The 26,018-nt window shown below is 45.8% G+C and overlaps 1 protein-coding gene across 1 annotated transcript in view; it reads left to right on the plus strand.

The window, feature by feature from the left end:
- Positions 1-25,662, plus strand: part of THOC3 (THO complex subunit 3) — a 47,453-nt gene extending 21,791 nt beyond the window's left edge. The window contains exons 4-6 of the mRNA XM_069763987.1: positions 14,444-14,605; positions 14,913-15,013; positions 23,629-25,662. Coding sequence (XP_069620088.1) covers positions 14,444-14,605; positions 14,913-15,013; positions 23,629-23,792 — 427 coding nt within the window. The 3' untranslated portion in view covers positions 23,793-25,662. The remainder of the gene's footprint in view (positions 1-14,443; positions 14,606-14,912; positions 15,014-23,628) is intronic.
- The last annotated feature ends 356 nt before the right edge of the window (positions 25,663-26,018 follow it).

Below are 26,018 nucleotides of genomic sequence, written 5' to 3' on the forward strand. Positions count from 1 at the left end.
CGGCGAGAAAAATATGGATTACACACGGATCAACAGTTTGACTTACGAGAAATACGCAGCGGTGTTCTAGCGAAAAGCCGGCAATTCTGTGCGGTGTACAGTAAAATCACACTGACAGGTTAAAATAGAATAGCTAAAATAAATGTCTACACATAGTATAGGGGTGTATGTATGTATATATACAATTTTCTTCGCCAGAATGGTAAAGCCAGTGACTGAGGGCAGATATTAATAGCCTGGAGAGGGTTCATGGTTATTGCCCCCACCCTGGCTAAAAACATCCCCCAGCCACCCCAGAAATGGCACATCTGTAAGATGCGCCTATTCTGGCACTTTGCCACTCTCTTCCCACTCCCCTGTAGCTTTGGGATATGGTGTAATGAAGGGTTAATGTCACCTTGCTATTGTAAGGTGACATTAAGCCAGATTAATAATGGAGAGGCGTCAATTATGACACCTATCCACTTTTAATCCAATAGTATGAAATGGTTAAAAAAACACACACATTATTACAAAGCATTTTAATGAAATAAATACACAGGTTGTTGTAATATTTTATTATACTGGTAATCCACCTGAAGACCCTCATTCTGTAAAAAAGGTAAAATAAAAAAACAACAATATCCCATACCTTCCATCGTCCGGTCACGTCCCACGATGTAAATCCATCTGAAGGGGTTAACTAATTTTACAAGCAGAAGCCTGCTAAGCCAGCCTCTGCCTGTAAAACCCCGGCGAATGAATGGAATGTAGATGAATGACGTGTAGTTACCTTCAGTCGCGGTGATGCACCCTCTGCTGGGATGAGGACATCCAGCAGAGGGCGCATCACCGCGACTGAAGGTAACTAGAGGTCATTCACCTACATTCCATTCATTCGCTGGGGTTTTACAGGCAGGAGCACAGCTGCATTAGCAGGCTTCTGCTTGTAAAATTAGTTAACCCCTTCAGATGGATTTTCATCGTGGGACGTGACAGAACGACAGAAGGTATGGGATATTGTTGTTTTTTTATTTTACTTTTTTTACAGAACGAGGGTCTTCAGGTGGATTACCAGTATAATAAAATATTACAATAACCTGTGTATAGACTACTACTAACATTAGTAGTGTGGAATATGCAAAAAAAAAAAAAAAGAGATGGTTTACTGTATGTAAACCATGTCTCATATCCTGTCGGGTTTAGGAAGGAGATAGCAAAAGCCGGCAATATATGTGTTTTTATGATTTTTTTTTTTTTTGAGCATATGGATCCATTGTATGTCCGTATGTCGGTTTTGCATGCCTGCGAGAAAATCTCACAGTACGGATGCCATACGGAGGATGACATGCGCACAATACGCTGACACACCATGCCTACGGATGACATACGGATCACTATTTTGGGGACTTTTCTGCGTATTACGGCCGTAAATAACGGATCGTATTTTTATACGCTGAGTGTGAGGCCGGCCTAATTTAACCATGATGCCTCTCCTGGGCTGAAAGCCTACAATCATATGGCCATGTAGGATCCAGCTATGTCTAAAGCTGCCATAGGCTGATGGTCGGAGTGCTCAGTCGGAAGGCCTGTATTATAAATATTAAAAGATTGATAGCGTTTCGGAGCGCAAAGTATTTTCATTTTTACTTTTTTTTTTTTTTTTAACAGCAGTTTTAATTTTATTTATTCCGTGTGTAAATACTATAACGTTTCAGAGTGCAGCTTTAATTTGTTAGTTAAAAAAATAACACAATCAGCTCACTCCTCCACTCGAGCATGGGTCCAGGGTGGACAGCAGGTAATCCAGCACTTCGTGATAAAAGGCTTTTATTTGAGTCCACCTGTAATGGCAAGATCACAGACAGAAGAAGAGCAATCCGCCAGAGAACTGTTATGGTTGACGTGTTTTCCTATCGCCACGACAGCACCCACAACGAGAGAGGGGATCCGCCCACCTTCCGGACAGGAACCTACAGGTTAAAAAGGGGCGGTCCCCCTCGCCCTCCAGTTTGGGTTCCTGTCCGGACGGCGGGAGCCTACAGGTCTCGTTCACCTACCCGGGTCCGCCAAGCCTCTGTGCGGTGTCCAGGTGAGAACGGCAGAGTCGGGGGCCCGGAAGCAGCGTCGGGGGAAGTCCTGTGTTCAGCTTCCCCCCTCGTCTGGCAAGGAGCGGCATGGCCGAGCGTTCGAAGTGGCGTTCCCGGGGGAAGGCACGCCGCCCTGGGTCGTCCACACGCGCGCGACGCTGCGGGAGCAGGTCGGCGCTTATGACCCGGAAGTGATCTAACGACTTCCGGAGGAGGCCGGGAGGAGGAGCGCGGGACCTTTGAAAAGAAGGCAGCGCTTGGTGAGTGGTGTGCGGCAACATGTCTTCCACAGGAGACGCCGAACACCGACAGCTAGCAGAGCAGAGGAGCAGCAGCAGATCTCATAGTGGAGATGTGGCACGCGGGCAGCAGGACCCTGGCCACCCGATGTCACGTCGCACCTCACCCCCTCAGAAACCGGTACTCTAATTTCATCAGCAGTGGTGAGTGTTATATCTGAGCCATTGGCTGATACAACTGTCTTCTATACTATGCTTTGTTATAGGGGAAGAAGGTCTCAAAGTCTAAACATAAGCAGTGTGCATTATGCACGGAGCCACTACCTGACACCTATGTAAAGAAATTATGTCAGACGTGTATATGCCGTACGTTAGAGGAAGAGGCCCCCCTCCGTGTATCGGATTTGAGGGAAGTAATTGGGGAAGAAATAAAATCTTCCCTTAAATCTAGGCGGCATGAGAAGAGTAGTATGGAAATGGTATCCGATTCCAGCCCTTCGTTGCAAGAGGGCGAGTGCTCGGAGAGTTCATCACCATCCTCCTCAGATGAGGAGGGAAGGCCTTGCTTTGCCACCGATAATATGGAAACTTTAATTAAGGCAGTCCGTGCGACTATGGGTGTGGCTGAGAGTAAAGAACCGAAAACAACCCAGGAGATCATGTTCGCAGGGCTGAGCCAGAGAAGTCGCAAAGCTTTCCCGGTGGTAGATACCATTAAAGATCTGGTCAAACGGGAGTAGGACAAGCTGGATAAAGGGTTCTTACCTTCGGCCGCAAAAAGAAGGTACCCCTTTGAGGATGACACCTTATCCCAGTGGATGAAGATCCCAAAAGTAGATGCGGCAGTAGCCTCTACCTCGAAAACAGCCTCGTTACCATTAGAGGATGTAGGACTCCTTAAAGATCCTTCAGACAGGAAGGCTGACATGCTCCTTAAGAAGTTGTGGGAAGCATCATCTCGAGCCTTTAAGCCCGCAATCGCAGGCACCTGTACGGCAAGATCAGTTATGGTCTGGGTAACTCAGCTGGAAGAACAGCTTAAAGCTAAAGTACCCAGGGATAAATTGTTAAACTCCCTGTCTCAGGTCAGAGAAGGAGCGGCTTATCTAGCGGATGCCTCGATTGATTCCCTGAAATTGGCTGCAAGATCGGCGGGTCTCTCAAATGCAGCCCGACGGGCACTTTGGCTAAAGACCTGGAAGGGGGATGCTCAGGTAAAAGCCAAATTGTGCTCCATTCCGTGTAGGGGTGAGTACCTATTTGGCCCGGTGCTGGATGACATCCTTGCAAAGACAGAAAGAAGGGTTTTCCTAAAACATTTAATCCCACTTTTAGGAATGCCTTCCGGAGACGCATGCCCTTCAGAAAATTCCAGTCAGACCAGCAGGGATATAATCGTGACTGGGAGACGTCGGATCAAAAGAAGAAAGGTGGATACTATAAAAATCCTTCGTCTTTCTCAAGACGTAGACGTAATTACAGATAGAACAGATCTACCAGTAGGGGGAAGACTACGGTTCTTCTCAGCAGAATGGAAAAGGATAACTTCTAGCGCCTGGATAATGGGAGTAGTCGAGTCAGGATTAAAATTAGAATTTTTGAGAACTCCCCCAAAACATTTTGTTATAACATCACTGGACACTCCGGCCCAACAACAGGCCTTAGAATTAGAGATTCAACAATTGCTTACAAAGCGAGTTATTGAAGAAGTACCAAAACATCAGGAGAAGACGGGCTTTTATTCTCCGCTATTCTTAATCTCTAAACCTGATGGGTCCTTTAGGACTATCATAAATTTACGTAAATTGAATAAATATCTTCAGTACCACGCTTTTAAGATGGAATCCATTAAATCAACAACTAAGCTTTTGTTTCCTAGGTGCTACATGTCGGTCTTGGATCTAAAAGATGCGTACTACCATCTTCCAGTTCACAGAAATCACCAGCAATTCCTCAGGATGGCAGTATGGATGAACCATCAGATTAAACATTTCCAATTTTTGGCAATGCCCTTTGGCCTGTCCATGGCACCTAGAGTTTTTACAAAGGTTGTGTCGGAAGTAATGGCCCATATCAGAGAAAAGGAAACCCTTGTAGTGCCCTATTTAGACGATTTTTTAATAGTCGGAAATTCAATTGCTCAGTGTACATCTAGGGTAAATGCCATAATATCATCCCTACAGGAACTCGGATGGATAATCAACTGGGAAAAGTCAAAACTGGAACCCACAAGACGTCAAATGTTCCTAGGAGTTCTTCTAGACTCAGAAGATCAGTCATCTTTCCTACCAGAAGAGAAGAAGCAGAAGATCATTCAAAGGATCACGGCTGTAAGGAAAGTTCCAAACTTAAGTTTAAGAGACGCAATGTCTCTACTAGGATCTTCGACTGCGTGTATATCGGCGGTGAGATGGGCTCAGGCTCATACCCGAATGCTTCAATACGAGGTTCTTAAGCAGAGAAAGATCTTCACGGTGCTCTGAGCAAAAAGTTCAGTCTATCACCCGCCACTCTTCACGATCTGAGATGGTGGCTCAATCTGGCACATTTGTCAAAAGGAGTTCTCTGGACCATCACTCCGGACAACGTAATTACAACAGATGCTAGTCCGTTCGGTTGGGGAGCCCATATGGGAGACATTCTAACCCAAGGGCGATGGTCGATTCAAGAGTCCCAGAATTCCTCAAATCTAAGAGAGCTTGCTGCAGTCAAACAGGCTCTTCTTTGCTTACTACCATCCCTGAGGAATTCACATGTACAGATACAAACAGACAATATGACTGTGGTGGCCTACATCAATCATCAGGGGGGGACAAGATCACGATCCCTAATGATCACTACAGCACAGATATTGTCTCTGGCCGAGAATCACTTACAATCCCTGTCGGCAGTTCATATAAAAGGGGACCTCAATATAGAGGCGGACTATCTCAGTCGCCATCTGTGGGGATTGCCGATAATAGATCTATTTGCTACGAGGAAGAACAGGAAGGTCAGGAGGTTCGCATCTTTACACATAGCAGACCAACCATTCATAGTGGATTCCCTTCGTGTCCGTTGGGACTTCCAGCTGGCATATGCCTTTCCCCCTATGTGTCTGATTCCGATAGTTCTCAGGAAGATCCGGGAGGAAGGAGCCAGAGTGATCCTAATTGCCCCCTTCTGGCCCAGGAGGCCTTGGTTTTCTCTCCTCAGGACAATGTCTGTGACCGATCCCTGGGTGCTGCCAGTAGTTCCGGAACTCCTTTCTCAAGGTCCATTTCGTCATCCAAATTTGGAGACTCTTCACTTAACGGCTTGGAACTTGAGAGGGAGCTTCTGAAGGAGAGAGGGTTCTCTAATGCGTTAATTACTACCTTATTGAAAAGCAGGAAGGAGGTTACTACAAAGATCTATACAAAAATTTGGAAAAAGTTCCTTATGTTTTATCAGCAACCATTAGGAGATAAGGCTCCGATTTCAGCTATTTTAGAATTCCTTCAGAAAGGCTGGGAATTGGGTTTAGCAGTCAACACTCTAAGAGTTCATGTTTCAGCCTTGGGAGCTCTATATAACAGTGATATAGCTGGTAATAGATGGGTTGCTAGGTTTATTAAGGCATGTCAGCGTTCTAACCCAATCCATATTGTAAGAATACCCCCTTGGGATCTAAATTTGGTGCTTGAGGCGTTAACCGAACCTCCTTTTGAGCCATTAGACTCTATTTCGATAAAAAATTTAACTTTAAAGACAGCTCTACTTTTAGCATTAACGTCTGCCAGGAGGGTCAGTGATATACATGCGTTGTCAGTAGATCCTCCCTATCTAATAATTCTCCAGGATAAGATTGTCTTAAAGCCTGATCCTGCATATTTACCAAAGGTAGCAACTAAATTTCATAGAAGTCAGGAGATTTATTTACCATCTTTCTATGAAAATCCAGGTTCAGAAGAGGAGAAAAAATATCATACCCTAGATGTAAAGAGGGCGATATTAGAATACCTGGATAGGACACAAAGCTGGAGACAGAGTAGGGCTCTGTTTATTTCTTTCCAGAATCAGAAAAAGGGTTCTGGTGTCACGAAGAACTCTATCGCTAGATGGATTAGAGAAGCGATATGTCTTGCCTACTCTGCCAGGGGAGTAACACCACCAGAAGGCATCAGGGCGCACTCCACTCGGGCCATGGCATCATCCTGGGCGGAGAAGGCAGATGTCCCCATTGAAATGATATGTAAGGCGGCAACTTGGTCATCACCTTCCACCTTTTATAAGCACTATCGCCTTGATCTATCTGCTAATTCCAGCTTACAGTTTGGCCGTTCAGTACTTAGTGCTGTGGTCCCTCCCAGTTAAATAGTCTTTGAAAGTCTCTCGTTGTGGGTGCTGTCGTGGCGATAGGAAAACCGGTTTTCTCCTTCGCCTCTTTGGGGGACACAGGACTGTGGGTGTATGCTTCTGCCACCAGGAGGCTGACACTAAATAAACTTGAAAAAAAAAGTTAGCTCCTCCTCCATCGTATACACCCTGACACTGGCTACCAGAGACTCTAGTTTATGCTTAGTGTCTCAAGGAGGCACATCTCTGGGTCCTGGATCGTGGACCCGATTTTTCAACACCTTTGGATTGAAGGGGCGACGGACCTTTTTGAGGGTCCGATCTCCCCAAACCATCAACGGGCAAGTACGTGCGATATTTCTCCACGTATCCTTTCCCGCTACGTGGGATTATTCACCGGACTTAGCCCTGACCACCCTGAGGTACCTAGACTCCAGGCTGTACAGGTGCCCGTGAATTGTCCGTCGGTTCCCCCTGATTTCTACACCCCTGTGGGTGTTAGCTGGGGTGGTGATGGTCCCTCTCCTTATCCTGGGGATAATGGAGATAGGGTTCCTGCACCATCATTTTTTCTACCCCTCGTTGAGGGATCTAGTGGCAGGGACGTCGGCACCAATCTAACAGTCGGCGTCTATCCAGTGGATTCTTTGTCCACTGGTTTGTGCTGGAAAGGATATGTCCACTTTCATAATCAGCCCCCCCCCCCCCGCCAATATCTATAGGAGGCGGTGTCTTCACAAGGGGGGCTCCTGGCTTTACCTGTACATCCTCCGGGAGTGCGGTACCTCTTTTCAGCGGCCGGCGCGACGCTGCGGCATGATCCGGGTGGTCCCGGCTGCTGTGTCATGCGGCGCTGCAGCGTTGTCCGGCGGTGCGTGTTAGGAGCAGTGCTGCAGGTACGGCGCCGCTATCCCCCCATAGGCTTCGGACCTGCCTGGCTGCTTCTCCTCATGGGGCAACTTCCTGGAGCCGGGACTTCCGGCCTTCGGACCGCGCTGTGAGGCTCCGCCCCCTCCGGCGCGTCATTTCCGGTTCCGGCTCTCCGTGCCCTACAGGGGGAAAATTGAAGCCCCGGCTTTGGGCCTGCTCCAGGCCGCAGCATCTCTGGCGGTCCCTCCCCCTAAGGCCTGCTGTACATTTAAGACAGCGTTTGTTGGGCCTCACATCGTGCCTTTAGGATCCATCTCGGTACTCGTGGGGACACAGGACTGGGGTAAGTGCTTCTTCCTGCATCTGGCTGAAGCATTCTTTTTTTGTCCCAGTCTCTGGCCCTGGGTATAGCATTACGGATCGTTATGTCTAGAAAGGTTAAGACTCACACAGTTCTTTTTTCCAGTTGTGTATCTTGTAGTACCCTTTTTCCGCACGCCCAAAGTAGTCGCCTATGTGAGGCCTGTGACGCTGAACGTGTCCAGGAGCCCCCCCTGCCAGTCCTCCAGTAGTCTCTCCGGCTCCGGTCCCTCAGGCAGACGCTGTGGTAGCTCCACCGGAATGGGTCACGTCCTTGTCACAATCCATGGCGTCCCTTACTGAAGCAATCAAATCTCTGCAGACCCCGGCGGTCGGGACCGATAATCCACCTGTCTCAGAGAGGGCCTCGGGATCTCAGGAGTCTTCGGCCTGCAGGGGCCGCGCTCTCACTCGACAGACGCATGGAAAGTGGATTCGCAAAGCGTCTCCCAGGCACTCAGGTGCTTCCGCATCTTGGAGTTCCGTATCTCGCTCTCCTTGCCCTGCAGAAAGCGGTGAAGTTGAGACTGACTACGAGTCGGAAGGGTCTCTTAATTTTGATAAACCTGGATTTCAGGAGTCAGTAGACAGCCTAATTGAAGCTGTCAATCAGTCTTTGGGGATAGAGGACGAGCTCGTCTCTGCCTCCGATCATAAGGTCTCGTTTATGCGGACTAAACGGGCCCATAGGGTTTTTTCCTCTCATCCTGAGTTCAAGGACCTGATTCGTCGCAATCGGGAGCACCCGGACAAACGCTTTTCAGGGCAAAGAGCTCTGAAGGCTAGGTATCCCTTTGCTTCGGAACTTTGTAGCGATTGGGCAGAAAATCCTTCTGTAGATCCTCCAGTGTCCCGTTTAGCCTCTAACACGTTTCTATCTCTCCCTAATGGATCATCAATTAAGGATCCTACGGATCGTCTTATAGAGAGCTTGGCTCGTTCCGTCTTTGAGGCCTCAAACTCAGCACTTTTTCCTTCCTTTGCAGCAACTTGGGTTGCCAGGGCTATGATTTCTTGGTCAGACTCATTATCTAAGGCTCTCCAAGAAGGTAATGTGTCAGCAGAATTGGCTGAAATGTCGTCTCAGGTAGCTATGGCCGGTAGCTATCTGATTAACGCATCTCTGGACGCGGCAGATTGTGCTTCTTCAGCTGTGTCTAATGCTATTGCCATCAGAAGGGCCCTTTGGTTAAGGTCCTGGCGGGCTGATTCTACCTCTAAAAAATCTCTTACGGCAGGGATGTATCAGGGTGGTCGTTTGTTCGGAGAAAAGCTGGATCAGCTCATTTCTGACTCCACAGGAGGGAAAAGTAAGTTTCTTCCTCAGCAGAGGGCTAGACAGCCTTTTCGGCGCCAATTCCAGGCCCGTTTCAGAACCTTTCGCTATGTCAGATGGGCCCCAGCAGCAGGTTCTCCTGCGCAGGGTCGGCCCAAGCAGGACCGAGACGGTCGGACCCCTTATACAGCCAGCCAGGGGGGAAGAATGCGTCCCCAGTCCTCTAGATCCAGAGGTTCTAGGACGCAAAGATTTTCGGCCAAGTGACTGGAGGCCTCTTCCGGACGTCTCCAAAAAAGTAGGCGGACGTCTACTTTTATTTCGCCAGGTCTGGGGTCAGGTAATCCACGACCAGTGGGTGGCAGAGCTCGTATCTTCAGGTTACAAGATAGAGCTGGTTCAGCTGCCTCCTCCCCGGTTCTTCCCATCCCGTCTTCCCAGGTGCAAATCTCTTCGTCAAAGCCTGTTCAATTCCATAGAGTCTCTCCGTATCAGCGGTGTCATTTCTCCTGTTCCAAAGGAAGAAAGGTTTCAGGGCTTTTATGCCAATCTTTTTGTAGTCCCCAAAAAGGATGGAGCAGTAAGGCCTATCCTAGATCTCAAGCTCTTAAACAGGTTTATCCGCGTTCGTCACTTTCGGATGGAGTCTCTGCGGTCGGTCATCGCTTCTCTGGAAAAGGGAAAATTTTTGGCCTCAGTAGACATTCAGGATGCTTATCTTCATATTCCCATCTTTCCGCTCCATCAAAGATTTCTCCGGTTTGCCGTAAACAATCTACACTTCCAGTTCACGGCATTACCTTTCGGACTGGCCTCCGCTCCCAGGGTGTTCACAAAAGTCATGTCAACTGTGGTGTCCATTCTGCACTCCCGAGGTATAGTCGTCTTGCCATACCTAGACGATCTGCTGATCAAGGGACCGACATTTCTATCTTGCAGGGAAAATGTCGGCATCACTCTGGACACCCTTTCCCGTCTAGGTTGGGTGGTAAATTTAAAGAAGTCTTCCCTACAGCCGTCTCGAAAAATCTCTTTTTTAGGCATGATCTTCGACACCTCTCAAGCCCTAACTATCCTTCCCCAGGACAAGGTCTTAGCCCTTCGGCGGGAAGTGAAGGATCTTCTACAACCATACCCTCATACGATTCGGTCCGGGATGAGGGTGTTAGGAAAGATGGTTGCAACCATAGAGGCGGTTCCGTTTGCACAGTTTCATCTTCGACCCCTCCAGCGTGCAATCCTATCAGTATGGAACAGAAATCCTCTCTCTCTCAACCGCAGATTTCAGTTGTCTTTCCAGACCAAGCAGGCTCTCGCTTGGTGGCTAAACAGCTCATCTCTACTCAGGGGAAAGCCTTTTCCCCCAACCAATTGGCTAGTGGTCACAACAGATGCCAGTCTCCTGGGTTGGGGAGCAGTGTTCTTGCATCATACAGCTCAGGGACGCTGGTCTCCTCAGGAATCAGATCTCCCCATCAATATCTTAGAGATTCGAGCAGTCCGGCTAGCATTGTTGCGTTTCCACCACCTTCTGGCGGGTCGCCCTGTCCGAATTCAATCGGACAACGCAACGGCGGTAGCCTACATAAATCACCAGGGGGGCACCCGCAGCAAGGCAGCCATGCAGGAGGTAAAACAGATTCTACTCTGGGCGGAGAGAAATCACTCTGATCTCGGCGGTCCACATTCCGGGCGAAGAAAACTGGGCGGCAGATTTCTTAAGCCATCAGGGCCTAGCCTCCGGGGAATGGTCTCTCCATCCCGAGGTTTTTTTGCAGATATGCCATCTTTGGGGAACTCCAGACGTGGATCTAATGGCATCCAAGTTGAATGCCAAGGTGCCCAGTTTTGTCTCTCGGTACCGAGATCCCCAGGCTATCGCTGTGGATGCGCTGGTACTGCCTTGGAACCAATTTCGTCTCGCTTATCTGTTCCCTCCTCTGGCACTGCTCCCGAGAGTAATCAAGAAGATCAAATCAGAGAGCGTGCCGGCCATCCTGATAGCTCCGGATTGGCCACGACGGACCTGGTATGCAGACCTGGTACAACTTCTCGCCGGGGTTCCTTGGCGGCTCCCCGATCGGCCGGATCTTCTATCTCAAGGGCCGATCTACCACCAGAACTCAGAGGTCCTACGTTTGACGGCCTGGCCGTTGAATCTTGGGTTTTAACTCAGGCTGGGTTTTCTCAAGAAGTGGCTGATACCATGATCAGTGCACGTAAGTCCGTCTCGGCCAGGATTTATTATCACACTTGGAAGGTGTTTCTTTCCTGGTGTAGAGAGCGCGGGCTGCCTCCTCTGCGTTTTTCCGTTCCAAACATTCTAGCCTTCCTTCAAGCAGGCCTGGTTTCTGGGCTTGCTCCTAGTACTCTTAAAAGGCAGGTTTCGGCTTTATCAGTTCTTTTTCAGCGCAAGATTGCTCCTAATCGTCAAGTCAGGACTTTTTTCCAGGGAGTCGCTCATAAGGTCCCTCCTTATAAGACTCCTTTGGAAGCTTGGGACCTTAATCTGGTCTTAAGGGCTTTACAGGACGCTCCTTTTGAGCCTCTTCAAGAGGTTTCTTTGATGTTTCTTTCTTGGAAAGTCGTATTTTTAGTGGCCATAACGTCCATAAGACGGGTATCGGAGCTGGCAGCCCTTTCTTGTCGTCCTCCTTTTTTTTGCGTTTTCATCAGGACAAGGTGGTGCTCAGACCATCACCGTCCTTTTTGCCGAAAGTTGTTTCTTCATTTCATATCAATGAAGATATTGTTCTGCCCTCTTTTTGTCCGGCACCTGCGCACCGTGTAGAAAAAGCTCTCCATACGTTGGATCTGGTGAGGGCTCTGAGGAGGTACGTTTCCCGTACGGCTCCTTTTCGCCAGACAGATGCTCTGTTTGTCCTTCCGCAGGGTCGCAGGAAGGGATGCGCGGCTTCAAAATCTACCTTGGCCAGGTGGATAAGGGCGACCATTCAGGAGGCTTATCGCTCCATGGGCATGACGGTTCCGGCCGGAATCAAGGCTCATTCGACTAGAGCGGTGGGGGCTTCCTGGGCCGTTCGGCACCAGGCCTCAGCAGAGCAGGTTTGCAAGGCTGCGACCTGGTCTAGTCTGCACACATTTGTTAAGCATTATAATATTCACTCCCAGACCTCTGCAGATGCAAGTCTGGGTAGAAGAATTCTTCAAGCGGCAGTGGCGCATTTGTAGACAAACATTATCTGGATGTCTTTTACTGGTGAGTTATTTTTCCCACCCAGGGACTGCTTTAGGACATCCCACAGTCCTGTGTCCCCCAATGAGGCGAAGGAGAAATAGGGATTTTTGTGTTACTCACCGTAAAATCCTTTTCTCCGAAACGCTCATTGGGGGACACAGCTCCCTCCCTGGTAGCCTTATGGCTGCTTTGGTTATATCTGATTACATTAGTCAGTAGGATCTTTTCTAGACATAAAGTTTCTGTATTTATGCTGTTATACTATTTTTTTGTGTTTTTGTTCTCCTACTGCTTTTTGCACCAAACTGGAGTCTCTGGTAGCCAGTGTCAGGGTGTATACGATGGAGGAGGAGCTAACTTTTTTTTTCAAGTTTATTTAGTGTCAGCCTCCTGGCGGCAGAAGCATACACCCACAGTCCTGTGTCCCCCAATGAGCGTCTCGGAGAAAAGGATTTTTTACGGTGAGTAACACAAAAATCCCTATTTTACATACCGGTAATAGGATTTTACAGAGTCCACGACAGCACCCATACATTCCCCCCTGTATTTAGTTACTTATTCCTGCACTCTGTTGGAAGGTGTGCCTTAGAAATCACTCTATAGAGGTGGTGGTATTTAGTAGTGTTTAAGATAATATTGTCATGTACTGATGCATTGGCGGTATCCCTTGTACTCTGGAACACAAACTGGAGGGCGAGGGGGACCGCCCCTTTTTAACCTGTAGGTTCCTGTCCGGAAGGTGGGCGGATCCCCTCTCTCGTTGTGGGTGCTGTCGTGGACTCTGTAAAATCCTATTACCGGTACGTAAAAACCGGTTTTGGAGTGATACTGCTGAGTAAGAAGCATGAGGTTACGAGTAAGGAGTATCATTCCGAAACGCGTCAACCATGACGGTTCTCTTGCGGATTGCTCTTCCTGTCTTGTTCTCTTGCCGTCACAGTTGGATTCGAAATCAATAAAATCCTTTAACCACTTGTTGGATTATCTGCCATCCTTCTGGATTGCATCTGGACTGAATTTAACAATAACCATTTTGAGAGGCTGAAATACATTTTATCAAACCAGGTTGTCGCCTATCTCGCATAGTTATGTGACCCCATATCTCTCTGTAAATATGGCTGCTTTGTCTCCTCTTATGATCTGTTTTAAATTGGGTTACAGGTTTTGCCATAGACTGAAATTACAACCCAGTCCCTGACCTGTCACATGATGCCCCCAAACCTGTACATAATCACCTTATAATGAGGTCTATCGAGGTTTTCTCATGGTGGTCATTTTGATGGGAAGAAAAGTGATACATGCTCTGCTACTCTTCCCACCAAATGTGATGGAATTGGCAACCGAGGGTCCTCTTGAAGACTCTGATTTAAGTGTGAAAACATTCTTAAAGGAATACTCTATTCGTCACTCTACTCGTCATTCGCCTGCATAGCCCCATTGAATAACTATTATCCGGATGCGTTTTTTTTTTTTTTTTTAAACAAAGCGCTTGGACTGAGTATATGGTCGTGTGAATGAGTCTTTAGAGAGAGACAGCAGTGGAGAGGGGTTGTGCACAGGTCTGCTCAATGTGGAGAGGGGGGAAACATCGAATTCCATAGATAAGGTGGAAAGCACATGAAAAGGAAATAGGTGCAGGATAGAAGCTGTGATGACAAATGTACTAATGAAACCTCCGCTCCCTGGATACACAGAGCTCACATCCAGCCTGTATTACTGGGAGACACATTCCCCCAAAAGAGAAATCTTTTATTTTTATCAGGTTCCAAACTTCATATAATGTACAAATTCCTATCTCAAAACGAACAATGGCCTTTAACACTTTTTTTTTTAAGTAAACTGATCACTGTCTTTTGTCTTTGGAATCTGTCATTCCTCCAAGAAAAAGTACAATTGTCTCCTGAAATGTCCACTGGTCTTTCCATTTCTCCTAGTATATGATTTGTCTTCTGCTGAAATGCCCTGATTACCCCGCTGTGTAAGGATGATGGATCTGTCACTTCATAGCGGCAAACTTCAGATTTAGAGTCTTCGATAACAATAACTGGTCTAGACACTAGCGCCAAATATCCTATTGTTTGTAATTAATGATTTTTTTTCTTTTTTATGCTAGTTATCCAGAGCTCAAACCTATTCAGTCCATTAACGCTCACCCGTCAAACTGCATTTGTATAAAGTTTGACCCTACCGGGAAGTACTTTGCCACTGGTAGTGCGGACGCGCTCGTCAGTCTGTGGGACATAGAAGAGCTGGTGTGTGTGCGATGCTTCTCCAGGTACGTAGAGGTAATTAATAAGGACGAGCGAATACCGAATAAGCCGCAGAGGGAACCCGGATACCTGGAGCGCGCCGGCTGATCAGCTGCATGTCGCCGCTGTGTGACAGTCACAGCACATGCATGGAGACCCTGTGTGTTGCCACTGTCACACAGCCGCGACGCTGCGGAGCCGAACAGCTGATTATAGGGAGCGCTCCAGGTATCCAGGTTCCTTCTGCAGCTATCCGGTAAGTGGGCCACACGCTGACAGAAGCTTTGCGTAGACTGTAGGCGTATAATGCATGGCTGCCATTCTTGGTTGCAGGTTGGACTGGCCTGTGAGGACACTAAGCTTCAGCTATGATGGGAGAATGCTGGCATCTGCATCTGAGGACCATTTCATCGACATCGCACACGTAGAGACAGGTATTGGCTCTAGCACTTCATAAGATCACACATGAGCCCTCATTACTTCACGTGTGGAAAGCGTTCCTGTCCTCTCACCCAGAACCTGGGAATAAGCAGCACCACAATGTTCTTATTCTCTACACTTTAAAATTGCTATTGGCACACATACTATGTCCAAAACCTGAGTCTGTTCTCATGTCCCACTATTTGCCATTCATTCTTTGTGAGTGACTGGTTGTCGTATATCAGTGCATTCTGCCTGCACTTCAGGTGCTAGAACTGCCTTTTCAGCATGCATTTTTTTTTTCCTGATTTCTCCTTTTGGCTTTCCTGACACAGGAGAGCAGGAACCGAGAGTCCAGCTTTCCTGAAATCCTAAAACGTGTTTAAAATCAATAAAATATAATTAGAATAGGTTTTGCAATCTTTCTCCTGTGAACAACAATATGTTGAATAAATAAATGGTACCGTATATAATGTAATATACCTGCTAGATGTATCCGCACTATGCCTTTTAAGATGCAAATAGTGATAAATGCCCTAAGCAATTCAATAAACAGTGGGAAATGTAGTATCAGTGTTAGTACGAGAGGTACAGCTCCCCCTACTGGGGCTTCTTACAAGTGCAGATACACAATTATCAAATCCAATATCTATAAAGACGAGGCCCAGCTGTCATTCAGGATAGATCATTTAAAAACTGTTATACATGCAATGATGATCTAGGGAATTGTACTAAACACATTAATGAGAACATTTAATTATTTTTGTATTTATTTATTTATTTTTAAATGTGTGAAATAGGCAGTTTTAGAATTACCATTTTTCTCAAATGAAATAGTGTTCCCTGAAAGTACAATTGGCAATTACACAGCGCAGGTGATTCTGGTATTGGTGGCATAACTGATCATGTGTAAAATTGACGCCATCCTATATTAATTTTACTTTACTTTGTGTGTGAGCTTATTCATATTTATGTAGTTAAGCAAAATAGTTGGCATTGCAGTAACTTGTAATTTGCCGTTTTCTATTTATCACTACCTTAAGAGAATATAAACATGTTTTTCCTATGTAATCTGAGAGGAGCATGATGTAGGGCAGTGTTCTCCAATTCCGGTCCTCAAGAGCCACCAACAGGTCATGTTTTCAGGATTTCCTTAGTATTGCACAGGTGATAATTGCATCACGTGGACAGGCAAGCATTCAATCACCTGTGCAATACTAAGAAACTCCTGAAAACATGACCTGTTGGTGGCTCTTGAGGACCGGAGTTGGGGATCACTGATGTAGGGGCTGAGACACTGATTCCAGTGATGTGTCACTTGCTGCACTGTGCGTTGCTTGTTTTACCCTTCGCCACGACAGCACCCCACATGAGAGAGAGGGATCCGCCCATAGGAACAGGAAACCTACAGAATAAAAGGAGGCGGTCCCCTCTCCTCCTCAGTTTAGGTTTCCTGTTCCTACAGGGACCCGGCTTACCTACAGATGAAGAGGATCCCTGGGCCATGCACCCGCCTGCGCCGGTTTCTGTGGGAACGGCAGGGGCTGCGGTACCAGAAGCAGCGGCGGGGGAGCCCCTGCTTGCAGCCTCCCCCCTCGTCTGGCCAAACATCCACGGTCCGGGTCCGGTCACCGTAGGTCCGGCCGGCACTGTGAGGACGCGCGCGCTGCAGCGGCCGGCTTAATAGCCTCCGGCGGCCGCATGGTGAGTGAGAGCGGCGCGTCTAACCCGGAAGTCGCGGGAGCACTTCCGGGTTGGTCCGGGGAGGCAGGAGAATGGGCGGCAGTTTTAAAAATGCAGCGCTAGCGTCGGGCCGGTGTGTGTGAAATGGCTTCACCGGCCGACGAAGCGCACCTGCCCGCAGTGCAACAGCGCTCTCCCAGCAGGGAGAGAAGCACCACAAAGAGTGGTGGCCGACCTCCAGAGAAGAGTTCTACCACCAAACGAATTCCGCCTCCAGAACCGGTACCTGTCAGCTTCACTGGGTGAGTTTTTGAAAGAGTCTCTTCCTATATGCTGATATATGTTCCTCCTGTATCCTTCCTCTAGACTAAGAAAAGGACACACAAATCTAAGCATAAAGAGTGTGCTCTATGTACGCAGCCCCTCCCGGATGATTATGCCAAAAAACTGTGTGCAGAGTGTATCATGCAAACTCTACGGCAGGAAAATATCATGACTCCCTCAGATGTCAGAGCTATTATCCGAGAAGAGATGCAGGGTTTGGCGCAGACAAGTAGCGCCAGTACCCGTCAGCCTAGCAGGTCCCGGTCTCAGGTTAGTTCGGAGTCAGAGGGTGTATGTATTTCTTCAGACGAAGAGGGATCTCAGCCGAGCTCATCCGAGACTGAAGGGGGACTTTGTCTTCCCAACAGTAATGTGGACAATTTAATAAAATCTGTCAGGAGCACGATGGGGTGCCCAGATGGGAAAGAAAAGAAATCAGCACAGGACATAATGTTTGCGGGGTTAGGACAGAGGAAACGTAGGTCCTTCCCCGTCATACAAACCATCAAAGATATTGTTAAAAAGGAGTGGGACAAGCAGAATAGAGGGTTTTTACCATCATCCTCTAAAAGGCGCTATCCCTTCAGCGATGGTCAAAGGTGCCTGGTCAAAGGTGCCAAAAGTTGATGCTGCGGTAGCCTCCACAACCAAACAGTCGGTCCTACCAGTGGAGGATTCAGGGGTCCTGACAGACCCGCTGGACCGTAAAGCAGAAGCTTTACTAAAGAGGTCATGGGAAGTCAATACGGGGGCGTTCAGGCCCGCCATATCTAGTACCTGTACTGCAAGATCTCTACTAGTATGGACGGAGCAATTGGAGGAACAGATTAGAGGCAAAACTTCGAGGGAATCTATCCTGCTGAAATTGCCTCAAATTAAAGAAGCAGTAGCATTCCTAGCTGATGCCTCAGTGGACTCGCTACGTCTTGCAGCCAGGTCAGCCGGCCTAGTCAACACAGCCCGGCGTGCACTCTGGCTAAAGAATTGGAAGGGGGACGCACAAGCTAAAGCGAAACTTTGTGCGATTCCCTGTCAGGGTGAGTTCCTTTTTGGGAAGACGCTGGATGAACTCCTGAATAAAGCAGGTGAAAGGAAGAAAGGCTTCCCTAACCAGTATCTTCCATCCTACAGGAGAGCCTTCAGGAGACGCCCCTTTACTAGGAACAAGCCGCTTGAACAAAGAGAGCGATGGGAGTCGAAGGACCCAAAGCAAAAAGGTGCCTTTTTTAGCGGGTCCCATAATCCGAGACGTAAATACCGCTAACCAGGAAGTAGGCGGCAGATTAAAATTTTTTCTTCCCCAATGGGAACAGATAACATCCAGCCAGTGGATTCTGGACATTGTGCAATACGGCCTTAAATTAGAATTTGATCGAATCCCTTGGGATTCCTTCATAATAACATCTCCAAAAGGTCAGGACCAACAGAGGGCTCTAGAAATAGAGATCCTATCTCTTCTATCTAAGAAAGTCCTGATTGAAGTTCCCCAGGATCAAAAAGGGAAAGGGTTCTACTCCCCTTTATTCCTGATTAATAAACCAGATGGTTCATTTAGAACCATCATAAATCTTAAAAAATTAAATTCTTTCCTGCGTAATCATACCTTCAAAATGGAATCCATTAGTTCTACCATAAAACTCTTATTCCCTAGGTGTGTCATGGCCGGAATAGACTTAAAGGACGCCTATTACCATCTTCCCATACATGCCGAACATCAGCAGTACCTAAGGGTAGCAGTCACCCTGGAGGGAAAGGTTCGTCACTTTCAGTATGTTGCAATGCCATTTGGGCTTTCTATGGCTCCCCGCGTCTTCACTAAGGTGATACTAGAAGTGATGGCTCATCTACGCCAACGAGATACCTTGATAATACCCTACCTAGATGACTTTCTAGTGGTAGGAAGCTCTGCACTTCAATGTAAAACTCGTTTATCTAATACGATCTCGTCCCTACAGGAGTTAGGTTGGATCGTCAACTTCGAAAAATCTCGGCTGAATCCAGAAACCGTTCAGACATTTCTAGGAATCCAGCTAGACTCCGTAAGTCAGAAATGCTTTCTTCCTCAGTCAAAGAGGTTGACTATACAATCAAAGGTATCAGACGCAATACGCAAACCCTACATGACACTAAGAAAGGCCATGTCCTTACTGGGGTCATTATCATCATGTATCCCTGCTGTACCTTGGGCACAATTCCATACCCGTCAATTGCAGTACGAAGTATTGTCGGCTCAGGGGAAAGACGGTTATCTAGAAAGTAGAATAACTCTTTCCAGTAATGTCTTAGAATCGCTATCCTGGTGGCTAGACATGGACCACCTATCACGGGGTGTGCCATGGATAATAGACCCGTCTAAAATAATTACCACCGACGCCAGCCCTATTGGGTGGGGAGCACATATGGAAGACAATCTGGCCCAAAATACTTGGGATCAGACAGAATTAATATGTTCCTCCAACTGGAAGGAGTTAAAAGCAATAGAATGTGCCTTATATCATTTTCTTCCGCAGATTCATGGAACAAATGTAAGAATTTACTCAGACAATTCCACCGCAGTGGCATACTTGAACCGTCAGGGTGGTACAAAGTCAGGAAGTCTGATGACCATAGCTGCAAACATCTTTCAGCTGGCAGAGGCTCATCTAACATCCTTAACAGCCCTGCACATCAAAGGTGTAGAGAACATCAGGGCAGACTACCTCAGCAGAAACGAGTTGCGTCAAGGAGAATGGACCTTAAACAAATCCATATTCAGAAGGATAACAGAAGCATGGGGGATACCACAAATCGACCTATTTGCCACAAGAGACAACCGGCAAGTACAAAGGTTCGCTTCCCTGAACACCAGGTATCACCCAGATATGTTGGACTCTCTCCACCATCCTTGGCGGTTCAGACTGGCATATGCCTTTCCTCCAATGTCTCTGATTCCTCTAGTGATCAGAAAGATCAGGAGGGAACAGGCAAGAGTAATCCTCATTGCACCATTCTGGCCGAAAAGACCATGGTTCTCTTGTCTCCAGACCATGTGCCTATGCGATCCTTGGGTCCTCCCATCAGACAAGGAGCTGCTGTACCAAGGCCCCTTTTTCCACCCGCAAGTGAAAGGTCTTCACTTGACGGCGTGGAATTTGAGAGGCAACTATTAAGTTCCAGAGGGTTCTCAACAGAACTAGTAAACACCCTCTTATTGAGCAGGAAAAGATCTACCACCCTAATATATAGTAGGGTATGGAATAAATTTTTAGACTTCTACACGGTACCGTTCACTAAGCAAGTTCCACTCACACCTATCCTAGAGTTCTTGCAAAAAGGCCGAGAGTTAGGACTATCTGTAAATACCTTAAGAGTTCAGGTCTCGGCATTAGGAGCCCTATATGGATGCAATATAGCAGCTAATAGGTGGATCTCCAGATTCATAAAATCTTGTGAACGTAGTAAACCGGTCCATATTCCCCGTCTACCTCCGTGGGATTTAAATCTAGTATTAGAGGCCTTAACAAGCTCTCCATTTGAACCATTAGATTCAATACCTTTAAAAATCCTAACATATAAAGTAGCCTTACTAGTAGCCCTAACCTCAGCTAGACGGGTTAGTGACATCCAGGCCCTATCAGTAGAGTTTCTTACTGATATTTCATGATCTGATAGTCCTGAAACCAGACCCCTCATACCTCCCTAAGGTAGCGTCCACCTACCACAGGTCACAAGAAATATTTCTCCCTTCCTTTTTTGATTCACCTGTAACTCCAGAACATCATAAGTTCCACACCTTAGATGTCAGAAGAGCCATCCTGACTTACATAGAAAGGTGTCACACATGGAGGGAGAGTAGGGCTCTGTTTATCTCCTTTCAGGGCCACAAGAAAGGACATGGGGTCACGAGAGCTACCATATCTCGGTGGATCAGAGAGGCTATCTGCTTGGCCTATACGTCAAAAGGCGAGATTCCTCCAGTGGGTATAAAAGCGCACTCAACACGAGCCATGGCTTCCTCCTGGGCGGAACAAGCAGATGTACCGATCCATTTAATATGTAAGGCTGCAACTTGGTCTACACCTTCTACCTTCTACAACCATTATAGACTTGATCTGTCCACGTCTTCTGATCTGACCTTTGGTAGAGCTGTTCTTAATACAGTAATCCCACCCAAATAATGACTCTCTGAAAATCTCTCATGTGGGGTGCTGTCGTGGCGAAGGGTAAAAAGCCGGATTACGTACCGGTAATGCTCTTTTAATGAGTCCACGACAGCACCCATGTATTACCCTCCCTAAATTATGCACAGCTCTTTCCTTTAAGGTCACAAATAATGGTTGTATAGAGTTAAGAAATTTATGTGACTGAATAAGAATGAATACTAACACTTTTGCGGTTCCCCTTTTTATACTCTGTAACTAAACTGAGGAGGAGAGGGGACCGCCTCCTTTTATTCTGTAGGTTTCCTGTTCCTATGGGCGGATCCCTCTCTCTCATGTGGGGTGCTGTCGTGGACTCATTAAAAGAGCATTACCGGTACGTAATCCGGCTTTTTCTCACTACAGGAGTAGGGGTCTCATGCTTGTATATATATTATATATTTAGACCAGGGTACCCATAACTTTTACATGCCACTGTATGTGTATTCACACACACACACACACACACACACACACACACACACACACGCGCGCGCGAATGTACGGTGCGTTACCCGTAATTACAGTTCAGTAAGCGTTTTCAATAATTTTCTCCTGTGACCTCTCTCATTATTACATATATCTTTATTTTTGGACATCTATGGTTTCATTTCGAAAATTGGCGACGTGTTCAATACTTATTTCACCTGCTGTGTATGTGTAAAATATGCTACATGATAAAGTTGCATCAAGTCCTTATAGGAAATCAGTTACCAGGTTGTTGCTTTGTAATAAGTGCAGAGACCCTGATTCCAGTGATGTGTCACTTACCTGGCTACTTGCGGAGATATATATATATATATATATATATATATATATATTACTTTGCCCTTTTGTATTTTCCTCAAAACACGTGTCCTCTTTAACTTTAGGCTTTTTAGAGATCATTTCATTAACTTGCTTAACTATTCACAATTCCCGAAATTTTGACCAGAGGTGCCCAAACTTTTACTTGCCACTGTATATAGGGAGTGTAATATAAATATATGTTTGAGAGATCTGACTTTTTTTTTTTTTTTTTTTTTCTCTTCCCCAAAACTGCTGTATGAGGCTTTGTTTTTATTGGTAAATTTTGGAGTTCAATATTTTTTTTTTTTTTTTTATCTTTCTATTCCAATGTTAGGGAGACACAAAAGAGAATAGTAAAACCAAAAACACTCAGTTTGAAAAAATGTTGCAGTAATCCGCAAGTGCTAGTAAAAGATGTAAAAAACAGGGTATTTGGTTGATACGTTTTTTGCAAAAAATGTATACTAAGCTGCTCTACCAATCTTCACGGTATACCCTTATCAGAGCAGTCCTAACTAATGTATGCAATCCCTATCTGATGTATTTAAAAACCTGATCATCTGTATATTACCTGTGTGAACAGGGTTCAGAGAGGAAAAATCCATGTGTGCATACAGGGTAGAACAGCTTTTCTTGGTGGTGTGTGAACATGATCATACAGACTTGTTCACTGTGCAAGTAGCCCATGTGTTCCTGTTTCCAATTTTAGGGAGGCTGAATTAAAAATTGGGTTCAAGAATTTTTTTTTAAAACTTTTTTTTTTTTTATTTTACTTGGTAATCTCATGCAATGAGTTGTATGCTTATTTTACACAGCTTTTAGCAGGGCACAAATGGCCACTGTTTTTGGCATGCCAGGAGATAATTTTTTTTTGACTGGGTGGTTGATGGGGTTACAGCCAAATTTTCCCCCCCCAGCCTTCTAGATGTCGCAGTCCAAATACAGGGTGACATCTAGAGGGTTAAACAGTGGAGGAGTGCGCCGTCACTGCAGTAGCACTGGGCAAGGCTTCCACAGCATTATGTCCATTTGCACAATGTCGGGAACAGCTGCGGGTCTCCATCCCCGATCTCATCCGCCTCATATATGCCTACGGCTGAGTTGGGGTCAGGAGAAAATGTTTTTTTCTGTAGTGTCAGTGGCACTGTTGGCAATTAACCACATATGGTTTGTGGACGAGATGCTACACCAGGCACAGCCTATGGATGCACCAACTAACACACTTTTTCATAATCCTGGAAACCTAGCGGTAGTTTAGTTGTTTTTTGCAATGTAATCTGAGGACTGCATGAGGTAGGAGTTAAAACGGCTTTCAACCATGTGTCACTTCCCAGGCTGTGTGGTGTTTACTTACGCTGAAGGTTTTATTATCTGGTGATTATCATTGTCTCACTAAATCAGCCTGTGCATGCTCGTCAGACTCCTCCCCCTCCTGTGATAAGCCGCTCACTATCTATAGACACTGTATAGGAGAGCCTGGTGTGGGCAGGGGGAGCTTTTATCATCGTTGGATTCAGCTTCTCTTTACCTATATTATGCTGCGCTCAGATGAGGAAGCAAAAACCTCAACAGATTCTAAGTGTGTACATTGCCATATATTTGTATGCTTTATATTTGATATCGTTGTCAGTTATTCCTTATCTTTTGTTTTTTAGGTGAGAAGTTGTGTGAAGTACAGTGCGAGTCCCCCACTTTCACTGTAGCCTGGCACCCTAAGAGATACCTATTGGCGTTTGCTTGCGACGACAAGGATGGCAAATATGACAGCAGTCGGGAAGCTGGCACTGTAAAATTATTTGGACTTCCAAATGACTCTTGAAAACCAATCAATGACTCCTGAGTGGTTGGCAGCACACAAGCCTACTGTCAGTGCTCAGCAACATGCGGCTGAAAGAAGCACGGATACAAGACACTCGGCTTCTAACATGTGCTCAACTTGGAAGCCTCTTCTAATGCCAGTGCATAACTGATAAAACTTTTTTATTTTTTTTAGTAGTAAATTTTTTTTACTTCCATTTTTTTTTTTTTAATAATATTAATTTTGTTTATTCTTTGCACATGTTATGACTTTTTTTTTTTTTTTTTTTTAAAGCAAACATTAAACCCTTCCTGATGGAGAGCATATATGCATGGATTTGGCTACGGAGCAGAGCCTGCCCCATGCATGGTGCTTGCCTCTAACAGCAGCGATCAGAGACGGCTCTGGTGACTGCTTTTTAACCAATGCCTTGGATGTTACTTCGATTTGTGACATCGGCATTTAAGTGGTTGTGATTGCAGTGTGTGCCCATTGCTCGAGCCCAGTTGCCCTGCTTGCGGGTTGCCTGCTTTGTACTACCACAAAGCCCAGTCTGTTGCTGGGCTTTCTAGAATACAGGAAAATTAACTATTTTACCGCAATACTGTAGGTTTGCAGTATATACACTTTAAGCGATCAGATGATCTTGGGTTTAAATTCCAAGGGGAAGATATATAAATTAAACATGTAAAAACATAACTTTACATCCCTCTTCATTTTCCCAATTTAAAAAATCTGCCGATTTTATGAAAATATAAAATTAACTCATAAGGTAATCCGCTTATCCATTTTAAATTCACCCATAAACTCCAAGTGAGATTTTTTTTATAGCCTTTAGAAGAGCATGTACTGTATCATAAAATGTGTCCTGTCTGGAATGGAGGAAAATGGCCCAGTCAAGAACAGGTTAAAGGGAAAAACACAAAAAAAAGCTGCCTTTTCGGAAACAACACCTGCCCCCCCTAAATAAATAAATAATAAAAAAAAGTACTAAAAAGCAATCAAAACGTTCATATTCCAAAATGGTATTGAAAAAAACCCTTACAGATTGCTGCAAAAGTGAGTTTTTAGGACATGGTAATGTAAACCAACAATAATCTGTAAAAAAGAAAAAAAAAAAAAATCATTTTTTTCTTACCATATCACACTGCATTTTTTTTTTTGTATGGTAAAATGAATAAGGCAGTGTTCAATTAGTCTAGTCACTTCTGCTATGATTTTATGTGTGCCTGTGTGCATTAGGCCTCCTTCACACGTTCCGGTCATTCGTGGCCAGGAAAAGACAGTACTGGTGAGGTCCGTGTGTTTGTATGTGACATCCATGTGCCATCCATCCAACCCCATAAGGTTCCCAAGCTATTAAAAACAGCTCATAGCTGTTTGCTTAGCGTCTCCTGGTGAATTTACTGGTGACCCCAGGAAAAAAAAAATATATAGGGTCCCTCTATAAATTCACACCAGCAAAGGCTAAACACACAGACACTTGTATATTAATAGCTTGTTAAGGGGTCAGATATATTGTCTTCCCACCTAGGCTACCAACATCAGACCTCAGCCACCCCACAAATGGCGCCTCCATAAAATGATCCAAATCTGACCTTAGCCCTGTGTAAGTGGCAAGTGGGGTTAATATTTGTGGGGTTGATGTCACCTTTGTGTTTTTAGGTGACATCAAGCACACAAGTTGGTTATGGAGAAGCGTCTGACGCCTCTCCATTATGAACACCATAGTCATATTGTAAATAAACACACATCCAGAGTAAAGTCCTTTATTTGAAATAATACAAAACGCCCTGTTTAACACATTTATTTAATATTAAGTTACACTCCCCTTACACCCATTCCATTGAAGCCCTCTTCCCCTGTTAAAAAAAAAACCAGAAAAAAATAAGCCCATCACTCATCTGTCTGACATGGTGTCCCACGCCGTAATCTATCTCAGCGATAACTGCTTTACAACCCGGACGGTGTGAAGATGTAACTATCCAGGCTGAAGAGCAGGATATAATTAGATCATAGACTTCACTGCCGGTCATTGTAGCTGCGATCCCTCACTTCGCTGTAAGCGGCACGACAAACTGGTGACCACAAGGATTTTTTATTTTATTTTTTTTTAAGGTCTATGGGGCTAGTAATGGATAGGTGTCTTAAAGCCCACATCGTTTTTATAAAAATATAATTCTTCATTTTACACAGGAGGTACACAACTGCTGATGAGTACAACTTTGATTATTGAGATCAGTGTGA

The sequence above is a fragment of the Ranitomeya imitator genome, chromosome 4 (assembly GCF_032444005.1).
Source record: "Ranitomeya imitator isolate aRanImi1 chromosome 4, aRanImi1.pri, whole genome shotgun sequence".
Lineage (NCBI taxonomy): Eukaryota > Metazoa > Chordata > Amphibia > Anura > Dendrobatidae > Ranitomeya > Ranitomeya imitator.